The following is an 11,033-nucleotide window of genomic DNA, read 5'->3' on the forward strand; positions in this document are numbered from 1 at the left end:
TGTAGACCAGGCTGGTCTCGAACTCACAGAGATCCGCCTGCCTCTGCCTCCCGCGTGCTGGGATTAAAGGCGTGTGCCACCATCGCCCGGCTGAATTTTTGACATCACAACCTAGAACTTAAATGTTCTGATGGGTGCTATTCCTTTCAGGGTTGGTTCCTTGAATGTTCAATCAGCAGTGACATTCTACATCCAGAATCTTTTTGTAACCTGGAACTTCCTCTTTTGGCAGGTTTTCAGGGGTAGACCTAATGGTTAAGAAGAGCTACAGACTACTAGGGCCTGCTACTGTATTAGCAGTTCTTTGATCCAAAATGAAGCCTAATGCCATTACAGTGGTTCACATCAGCATCGGGAGGCTGAGACAGGAAGACCACAACATTGAGGTTGGTCCAAGCTACCAATTCTGAGTAAATTCTTTGTCTCTCAGTCCTACGTAACAAAAATAAAATCAAATTAAAAAAAAAAAAAAGAGGGCTGAACATACAGCTCGATGGTAAAGCCTTTACCTATCGTGCGCTGGGCCTTGGGTTCAGTCTTCAGCATTGTAAATAAAGAACCTCGTCTCAAACATCACACTGAGTGTTGGCTCTCTTTTTCCATCCAGGAAGGGGAGGTCTTCAAGACAAAGCAAGACAATTGAGGGGAGAAGAGGCCAGGTATGGGCAAGCAAGCTTGTAATCCCAGCTCTTCAGACAGGAGGACTGTTCCCAATCTAGAGCAGCCCTGCGCTGTACAGCAACCACAGGCCAGCCAGGGTTACACGAGACCCTGTCTCCTACAATGACAACAGAAAAGGGAAGATATTAAATGGTATCTAAGAAGCCGTGAATGGCAAAGGTTCTTACTCAAGAACTCACAGCAAGGTAGAGGTTCCTTATCTAGCATGGTTTGGTTGGTTTCAGTCACAACGTGAATAAAGTATTTGTATTGGAACATTAGCCTAGAAGACAAGTTTTCTTTCTTATTCACAGTGGTCATTTCCAACGCTGCCCAATTCATTTGAATTAACAAGGATTTGTTTCTAACAGCACCCGGTATTACAACGCTGAAACTGCTAACTAAAATGTAAAATGCAAATGACTTATGAGGAGCAGATTTCATTGTTTAATTTTATTGCTTGTTTTTTGTTTTTGTTTTCTGGGGTTTTTTTCTTTTGGTTTTTTGAGACAGGGTTTTCTGTGTAGCTTTGGAGCCTGTCCTGGAACTCGCTCTGTAGACCAGGTTTGGCCTCAAACTCAGAGATCCGCCTGCCTCTCCTCCTGAATGCTAGAATTAAAGGCATGTGCCACCACCACCCAACCAGCTTATTTTTTTAACTTTTAATAACACTTATTTGGGGGAAGAGGAGCACAGATGTGCCCCCCAACAAGTGTGGGAATCAGAGGACACCTTTCAGGAGCTGATTATCTCCTACTATGTAGGTCCAGGGACTGAACTCAGGCTGCCTGCCTTGGCAGCTAGCACACTGCCCCCTGACCCACCTCACTGGCCCCCAGGACTAGATTTACACTGATCCCCACCTCCCTCACTTGTTGGATGTGCTTGCTGCCAGTGGTGGAGGGCACAACACTACACAGTCAGAAAAACTCCTGACAAGGAACGGAAAAGCTATGACCTAGTTCAAGATTTGTCACATCCAGGCCACCTTTCCCGCTTAGGACGGTGGAGACATCTCCCACAAGAGATGCAAAGATCAGCTGGAGGGATGATGAGAAGAGCATGATCAGGTGAGAGGCACAAATGCAAGCATTGCTCCTCCTGCTTCGGACTTTTGAATATGTCTCAAAGAAACCACATAGGAGCCAGATGCCATAGCTGATGTATCTGATGCCCAAAATACCAGCACTGGGGAGGTGGAGGCAGAAGCAGCACAGGTTCAAGGTCATTCTGGGCAACAAATTAAGACTTTTATCAAAATAACAAAAGGGAAGGGAAAGAGAAAGAGGCAGGGAGGTCAAGTGGGCTGGGAGCCCACCCTCCCGCCTCCTCCTGCCACTTCCTCTCTCAGGTACTTACGAACTGTCACTTCCCATTTTGCTGACAATCCACTAGGGTGAAAGCTACACAGGCATCTTAGAGAACAGACAGTTAGAAGAGGTGCCACTGTACGGCCACGGTAATATGTGCTAGGCTGAGGGTTAGCCTGCCTCTGCGAGTCCGGAGCTAGCCCTCTCCCTCTCCCTACACAAGCACTGCCTGAGTATGGTAACAATCCTCAGGAGGTGAGGTTTAGTTTACAATGAGGATGGTGACCACTGGTATCAAGAACAGATCTCTTCAGACAATCACCGTGACCCAGAACATCTCTTATCTAACAGTCCTTCTGCTATTTCTGAGCAGAACCAAAAAGTCAAATCGATTTTATCCACATAGGAAGTGTGCAGATGAAAAGCCAGGTCTTAGACTAAAAGAACTAGGGAAGCAAACAAAGAAATCTGGGTTTGTGTAGTTTAGTAGAAGAGTACCTGTCTATAGTGCATGTGCCATGGGTTCCATTACCAGCACTAAAACACACACTTTTAATCCCTCCCTACTGCTACTTTGGAAGTAACAGCAGCAGCTAGGAAAACAAAGTACATTTATGAGGCCAAGAACAGTTTGAGTCAAGGACAAAGAGCTGAAGTCCTGGTCCAAAGGCACAGATCCCATGAAGAAAAATGGTGGAAGCCGGGCAGTAGCATACTCTAAACCCAGTACTCAGGAGGCAGAGGCAGGTGGATGGATCTCTGTGAGTTCAAGGACAACCTGGTTTACAGAGAGAGTTTCAGAACAGCCAGGGCTACACCAAGAAACTCTGTCTTGAAAAACTGAGAGAGAGAGAGAGAGAGAGAGAGAGAGAGAGAGAGAGAGAGAGAGAGAGAGATTGATTGATTATAGGGCAGTGTCTCCACCAAGTGGCCAGGAGACCTGATGAAGCCATGGAAATCCTCACCAGGTTCCCTGTACTAGGCCTGTGTGCCTAGTGATCTGCAAAGCCAAGTTTACAGAACAGACCTTTGTGTTGCCCACATAAAGGAGAGAAGAAGCAGTGAGAATGGACTCAGGGTGGCAGGGAACGGCAAGAGCTGGAGGAGAAGCTTCCCAACCCAGTCATCTAGAGGAACATGGCAGCAAAGGCAACAATTAAACAAACCTTTCTGCTTGCTTACATTATACTTTTTGGCTTTATTATAATATATTTTGGGGAATAAAAATGTGTAGTACTAATTGTTTTGTTTATGGGGATCAGAGTAGCTTGGGGGCCAAAATGGTAAGGGAAACTTCCCTGAGTATCCTTTAGGTCTTTGACATTTTGCAATTTGAACCACATGAATAGATCACCTATTCAAAAAATAAAAGAAAGAGAAAAAAGCAAGGAAGGGCCAGCAAGATGGCTCAGTGAATAAAGGTGCCGGCTGCCAAGCCTGGTAACCTGAGTTCAATTTGCAGAACCCACAAAGGAGAGAAGGGACTAGAACAAGAGCCTACTGCTGCACAAGTGCGTGTATACACATACCTTAATAATAAATTTTTAAAACATAATTTTTTAAAAGCCAGGGAAATCTGAAATGCTTTCAAGCATATCGAGTTTTTCAATAACCTCCCAAGCAGGTACATCATTAGTCATTAGTCCCATTTCAGAGATGAAGAAGCCTGAGGCCCCCAAAAAGAACTCAAACTGAAGGACCGAAGTAAAAATGCCCAAGCCTTCAGACTCGAGGCCTGTGTTCTTATTCAGACTCTCCAATCAGAAAGACAAGCGCTACATCCCGTCTCAGACCAACAGGACACTTCAAATAACCATTTACAAAGGCAGCAGCTTGTATGATCTGACTGGGCTATTTTTTAAAAATTTATTGTCTGTCTATATATGACATGTATATGTCGAACATGCATACATATACAAGTGTACACATTTGCTATGACATGTGTGTGGAGGTCAGGGGTCAACTTTCAGGAGTCAGTTCTCACCCTCTACCCTGAGTTCTGGAATCAAACTCAGGCAGCCAGGACTTTTACTTGCTGAATCATCTGACAGCCCCTGGAGTGGGGCTATCTCAGTGTCCCTATTAGCTGATAAACACCCTGAAATATTCTGGTGTCAACTCTTATTATTAAAAACATTTATAAGATCCCTAAGTATAAAAACTGGTTGTGGTGTTAACACACCTGTGGTCCCAGCACTTGGGAAATAGAGGCAAGAGGATCAAGAGGTCAGGGTATCCATAGCTGCATAGTGAGTTCGAGGCCAGCCTGGACTACATGAAGCACTATCCTGGGGGAAAAAAAAAAACAACAAAGAGCCGGTCGGTGGTGGTGCACGCCTTTAATCCCAGCACTCTGTGAGTTCCAGAACAGGCTCCAAAGCTACAGAGAAACCCTGTCTTGAAAAAAAGAAAGAAAGAAAGAAAGAAAGAAAGAAAGAAAGAAAGAAAGAAAGAAAGGAAGAAAGAAAGAAAGGAAACGAAACAGAGGGAGAGGAAAATCCCAAGAGTGTACTCTGTTCTCAGTGAGTGCAATGGTTCATTGGGCTCATGGGCTTCAGAACTTTGGGGCCACCTTTCCAGGCGCAGAAGAAATCAGAAAGTGGGCACTGAACCCAGAAGCCAGTCAAATCCAGAGTTCAAATGCTGGTTTTGCTGCTGAGTTACTGGAGACTTCGGGTAAGCCAGCTACTTCACTTTTCCTGAGTTACTGGAGATTTCGGTTAAGTCAGCTACTTCACAGTTCCTGGCTTCCCCTTCCTCTATAAACATTAACCAGTAAACAGGCATACAGTGAACAGCAAGTGTCTGACTCCGGCCAGCTGGATCTCTGTGTCCTTAAGGAGCTTATCTTCAACAGGAAGAGACAAACAACCTGGGTGAGTTCACATCTAGGTGAGTGCTACAGGCACAGAGACAACAGGGGGGAAAGGCCTGGCAGGTCAGGGGAGGACTGGGGGAGGGGGAGCAGTACTCACAGCAGAACCTGGAAATAAAATATCAGTTATACAGGGCTCTCAGAGCTCAGTATGAGAGAAGGGGGAAGATGCAAAGGTGGTGGCAGGAACAATCTGGGCCTCTCCGAGAAGAGGGCAGGGCTGGAGACATACAGGCCCATCTCGTCAACTAGGATAGTACAGTGGAAAATGACTACAGAAAAAAAAGAACTTGATTGGATCTGCTACTTTCAAAGGTCCATTTTGGCAGAATTCTTTAAACAAATAAGTAAAATTGAAACACAGAACTGAATAAAAAATGGTTTTGCTCTGACAACTGAAACACAAAACGGAATAAGATGGTTTTGTTCTGACCTGTTGGAAAGTAAAGCTTCTGCCTTCTTGGCCTTCACTTCAGGGTACTTCCAACCTCTGAAGAGCTGGAACAGCAGGTGGCCTGTCTCTAGGGTTCCCCAAACTCTTACAAAGCCCAGATCAGGTGGGAGGCAGGCTTACTGGTAGAGTTTGCACAGCACCACAAAAAGAATTAACTGTAACAATGCCCTCCAGTCTATAGAACACACCCATTAAACAGCTGCCTCACCAGAGCTTCTGGAAAGAACAAGCAGCTCACATACATAGCTCTGCCACTCACAGGCCCACCAGATTGCCTCCTAAGAGGAAATTCTGCAGTGACCATAAGGAAAAGAGATAGCAAACTGCACGGTCCTGTATTGCATAACCTAAGTTCAAGTGCACAGTCCAGCCAGGGCTGCACTGGGTGACGGGTTATCTCCACAGGTAAACAGGAATACTGCCCCCCCTCCTTGACCAGTCAGCACCGGGATCCACACACCAGGCCCAGGCCAACAGAAGGGAATGTCTCCTGCTTTCTGTTCTCCACACTGCACTTTGAATGTTGGCTGCTGGCATTATCAGAGGGCGCAAACTTGACTATGGACAGACTCCACCCATGTGGGCCCTTCCCTGGCCACCTGCTCCAAAGGGATGGCCCAGAACAACAAAAAGTGCCTACCTGCACCTCGCCCTTTTCCACCTCACAGAAAAACAGACCGAAACCTCGCAGGAAAATCTCTAGAGGCACATAAAAATGACTGCAGACTTTCCTCTTTCTACGCGATGGGACAGGAGAGAGGCAACACCCAGAAATTATCCCAACTTTATAGAAACAAAGAGCTAAGTATCCCAGCCAAGGGCAACAGAGGGCAGGCCTACAGCCACCCAAATAAACAGAGGCACAGCAGCAACAGGGTCAAAAAAGACTCTCATCCCCGGGCTTCACTTCCTGAGGAGAAAAAAAAAAAAGAGGGCAGCCCCCACCCAGTACTCTTTAAAGAAGTCTTGAAGATCCTTGTGATGCTGAAACCATGAAAAATGGCAAAGGGTTTCTGTCGGGTGCGAGTCGGGCAAGTTACCGAGTGCTTGTGTGCGCAAGAACAAAGCTGTGTCCTGTCCAGGATGCTACTGATCGGGAGGACAGCCACCTAGGTTAAGAAACTGATTTCATTCATCCCAAATATTATCACATCACTGCCAGGACATTGTGGCAACCACATCCTGCTGTTTCTGCTGGGGTCATTGCCAAAGTTTGGTTCTCTCCCCCACCTTCCGGTATCTGTGAAGTTTTCAGTTTCTAGCAAACCCCAGCTGGGGAGGCCCCCACCCCCACCCGGCGCTGGCCCTGGTGGAGTCGAGTTCCACCACCAGGTCCATAAAGGAGACTGCAGGGAGGCGTGGCCACGGAGGAAAATTCTGACAAAAAACTTTTGGCCCTCCGGTTCTAGCAGCCACTACTTCCTGGTCCCTCCCGGTCACGGGGATGTCGTTAATCTGGCTGAGTGCTCCCCAGAGGGCCGCGCAGGGAAGGGTCTGTCCCGGCATTCGCGGCGCTCACGGACCGGCCTGCAGGTTGCCTTCCGCAGCAAGTTATTCTGGAGGAGTCCCCATGCCGTGAGCACGGGAGCAGGCTTCCTTCTCCAGGCTCTAGCCGCCTACTGTCACCTCTCCCAGAGCCCAAGGCGGTGCTTTCGGACCTGAACCCAGTGAGGACATCAAGGCCCAGACCCGTTCCCAAAGAAGGGGAAGCTGAAGGACTGGCCAGGAACCGCCCGCCCGGAGCAAAGCAGCGGCCCGCGCCGCCTCCCACCTTGACCCGCTTGCCCTGGATCTCCAGCGTCTTCATGGTGAAGTCGACGCCGATGGTGCTGCCCTGACGCGCGGAGAAGGCGCCGGTCTTGAAGCGCTGCACCACGCACGTCTTGCCCACGCTCGCGTCGCCCACCAACACCAGCTTGAACAGGAAATCGTAGTGCTCGTCCTGATCCCCCGGGCCCGGGCCCGCCATGGCTCCGCGGGAGACCTGGGACGCAGGGGCCCGGTTTGGGCTTACGACAGTCACGGGCCGAGGTCCGTGCGCCCCAGCCGGCCGGCTGCCTGACTACGTGGAGCTGCCGCAGCACCTGAACGAGCTGCGCGGCTGACCGATCGACGGCCCCGCCCCGCCCCGGAGCCCCGCGGACTCGGCTCCGCCCGGGAGCGCAGCGCCGGGCCCTCGGCAGAGCTTTCCCAGCCGTCGGTGCTGCGGCCGGCCCAGGGCTACCTCAGGCCCGCTTGGGTGCCGCCTTCGGGGCGGAGCGAGCCTCCCTGCTCCCCAGCACCGCCCATCTCCGGCCGCTCCGTGTCTGGGTCCCGCCCCCAGCACCGCCCAGATGCCCCCTCCCGTAGCCAACGCCTCCTATCCTGTCGGTAGAATCCCGACTCTCCCGCACAACACCCCTCGAAGCTTCTCACCTCCCTGGCTCTTCCCAGAGCAGCGCCCGCACCCCACCACGGTCAACACCCCGACCCTTTTCTCAACATCACCCTGATCCCGCCCTCAGCACCTCAGTAACCAGGGCATGAGCATCGTGCGGATCCGATCCGTGGTCAACAGCTCCCTGATCCTCCACTTGGCCCTGACCTCGCCCTTAGCACCTCTTACCCCGCCTTGGTTGGTGATTCCGAACCCGCCTTAGGTTGGTCCTCGCCTTTGGCACCGCATCCAAGACGGAAATCCGCCCACACCTCTTCATTGCCCTCCAGCTAACTCCTCCCTAATTCCCCCCCCCCTCGCAGCTCTTGGCCCCTCCTCAGCCCGGTCTCAGTATGTGCCCCCTCGCAGTCTTTGGCCCCTACTAGTCCACAACTGCCCGCTATGGCCAGTCCATCCCTACCTAACCTCCTGCCCAACTCAGCCGGGACAAACGTCCATCTCGCACTGGCCTGCCTCTGTCCTTCGCCTGGCTTGCACCCAGTCAGGAGCAGGCATGAGGTCTCCATAGCATAGTTCTGGGGTAGGACTGACAATGAAGGGCTGTGGCAGAACCACCTCCATGTTGCCACTTCCGAAATGCTAAAGCCCCGGTAACTCGCAGCAAAGGCAGCCTTCATTAGGTCAAAAATGAAGAGGAAATGAAAATTCTTGAGGGCAGAATAACCCAGAGTCCCATTTGGAAGAATGACAGGCCAGACAGGAGTCCAGCCAAATCTGGACTCCCTAGGAATACAGTCCAGATCGCAACCAAAACACACCAGCACCCAAAACGAGGTACAAGGAAAACGTGTGGTCCAACCAGCTCCTAGGTTTGGCCTGGAAAGCCAGAGGTAGCAGAAACGGGACCCAAATGTCTGTAAGCAGTCTCAACTAGATCAAACAGGCCCCATCCCTAAAATGAGAGGAAACTCGGAATGCTCTAGTCTCTTCAGACAACCCTTTAGACCTTCCAGGGATATTTAATTCAATAGATTTCATTAATGGCTGTGGCCACGCACTGTTCTAGTGCCTTGAGATCCATCCATGAGTAAAATACAAAATCTTCCCCAGTAGGAAAGAGAAAGAGGATCTCCCAAAACTTAGGGAAAGCACAGAGAGCAAGCCCACAGGCGCCAGCACCGCAGGCCCTGTGACTAGCCTCACTGGCACATGGAGAAGCAGAAGAGCCATTTGTTCTGAAGCAGCTGAAACCCCATCCCTGTGAGAAATGCCCAGCAGTTCCAGCCAGGAACCCCTAGAGTGCCACTGGGCACGAATTCCGAGTCTTGCCTTGGCACATCTCTGGTGGTGGAGAAACTGCCTCCACTCCAGTATGTACACTGAACCAGAGTGGTGCCCTCCTTGAAGATGGCTCTGGGGTGGGAAGTACCCCTCAGCTGGGTCTAGCTCCCAGGGTGAAGGGAAAAGGGAGTCCCAGAGCCAGGTAAGCACGAGCAAGGGGGAGGGGTAGTTAGTCATGGCTCACTGGCCTCTGCTCTGCCCTGGGTCTAGGGAAGAAGGGATTTTGTCTGCATGTGGGCTGTGTCAGCAAAAGCCAACCCACTACTTTCATTCATTCACGGAATGCTATGACATTTTAAAATTGGACTGTGAAGCCAGGTATAGTGATGAACACCTGTAATGCCAGCACTTGGAAGACTGAGACAGGAGGATTGCCTTTAGTTCAAAGATAGCTTGATCTATATAGTACCAGGCCATTCAGGGATAAACTGTGTCAGAAAACAAAAACATTCAAAAGCAAGCAATAAAAAAACTACCAGTGGTGAGAACTACATGACTCCAGAAATGTATTAAAGCCATTAGAAACGGGGGTGAGGGAGGCTCCGTGGATAAAATGCCCACGGTGAAACATGAGGATCTGAGTTCAGATCTCCAGTGTCCGTGTGAAGTGTCAGGTGTGGAGGCACACACCTGAAACAACGGTGCTAGACACAGCAGATAGACAGACCCTGGAGGCTTGGCCAGACAGCCTAGCCAAAATGGCAAGCTCCAGGTTCAAATGAGACTTCGTCTTTTTCTTTCTTTCTCTCTTTCTTCTTTCTTTCTTTCCTTTCTTCAATTTGTGTCCTAGAGCTCAGTCTGTAGACCAAGCTGACCTGGAACTCAAAAGATCCACCTGCCTCTGCCCCAAGTGCTGGGATTAAAGGTATGCAGGACCACCGCCCTTCTGACACCTAGTCTTTAAAAACAAAGGAAGGGGGACAATAGGAGAACAATATAGGACACCCAACATCAATCTCTGGCCTCTACATATAAATGCATACATAGGCACCGCCTCACAACATACACATGTACATACATGCATATACCACACACACACAAATACAACAAAATGTGTCAAGGAGAGTATTCTACGTTGTGCAGATCACATCTCATCAGATAAGATCAGCACTTCCTTTTTTTTTTCTTTTTGGTTTTTGAAGACAGAGTTTCTCTATTTAGAAGTCCTGGCTGTCCTGGAACTCACTTTATAGACCAACCTGGCCTTGAACTCACTGATATCCACCTGCCTTTGCCTCCCAAGTGCTGGAATTAAAGGTGTGTCAGTATCACTCAGCCTCTTCCCTTCTTTTGGTAGTAAATTTTTTAAAAGCACAGCAGCATTTTTTAAATGCAATATGCTCACTTAAGATGGAATAGTTCAAAATTACACTCAATAAACTATTTTTCCTATAGAAAAGAATTAAGCCCTATTTCAACTGCAAATTTTGAAATAATGTGTATCTCAAATTTAAGTGACCCAAGAATTAAAGATTTTATTTTTTTCCAGGAAGTGGTGGCACACACCTTTAATCCCAGCACTCAGGAGGCAGAAGCAGGTGGGTCTCTGTGAGTTCCAAGCCAGCCTGGTCTGCAGAGTGAGCTCCAGGGCAGGCTCCAAAACTACAGAGAAACCCTGACTTGAAAAAACAAAAATAAAAACAAAATTGTTTTGTATTTGTGTATGTCTGAAGGCCACATTTGTGCAGGTGCTTGCAGAGCCCAGAAGAGGGCATCGGACACCACAGAGGTGGAGTCAGGTGACAGTGACTGAGAACCTCAGATCTTCGGGGAGAGTAGCAAAGTGCTCTTACCCACTAGCGGCTCTTACCCACTGATGCTGAGTCCTATCAAGTCCTACGCTCTTTTTTTTTTTTTTAAGATTTATTTATTTAGCTGAGTGGTAGTGGTAATTCCAGCACTGTAGAAGCAGGTGGATCTTTTGACCTGATCTATAGACCAGGTCAGCCTGGTCTATAGGGTTCTAGAATAGTCAGCCTACACAGAGAAACCCTGTCTCAAAAAAAAAAAAAAAAA

General features: G+C 49.0%; 1 protein-coding gene across 1 annotated transcript in view; it reads right to left on the reverse strand.

The window, feature by feature from the left end:
- Rab43 (RAB43, member RAS oncogene family) overlaps nt 1-7,512 on the reverse strand; it is a 24,259-nt gene extending 16,747 nt beyond the window's left edge. Inside the window, exon 1 of the mRNA XM_005364825.3 lies at nt 7,071-7,512. Within this exon, the coding sequence (XP_005364882.1) occupies nt 7,071-7,268 (198 nt within the window). The 5' untranslated portion in view covers nt 7,269-7,512. The remainder of the gene's footprint in view (nt 1-7,070) is intronic.
- Nucleotides 7,513-11,033: the final 3,521 nt, after the last annotated feature.

The sequence above is a fragment of the Microtus ochrogaster genome, unplaced genomic scaffold (assembly GCF_000317375.1).
Source record: "Microtus ochrogaster isolate Prairie Vole_2 unplaced genomic scaffold, MicOch1.0 UNK1, whole genome shotgun sequence".
Taxonomy (NCBI): Eukaryota; Metazoa; Chordata; class Mammalia; order Rodentia; family Cricetidae; genus Microtus; species Microtus ochrogaster.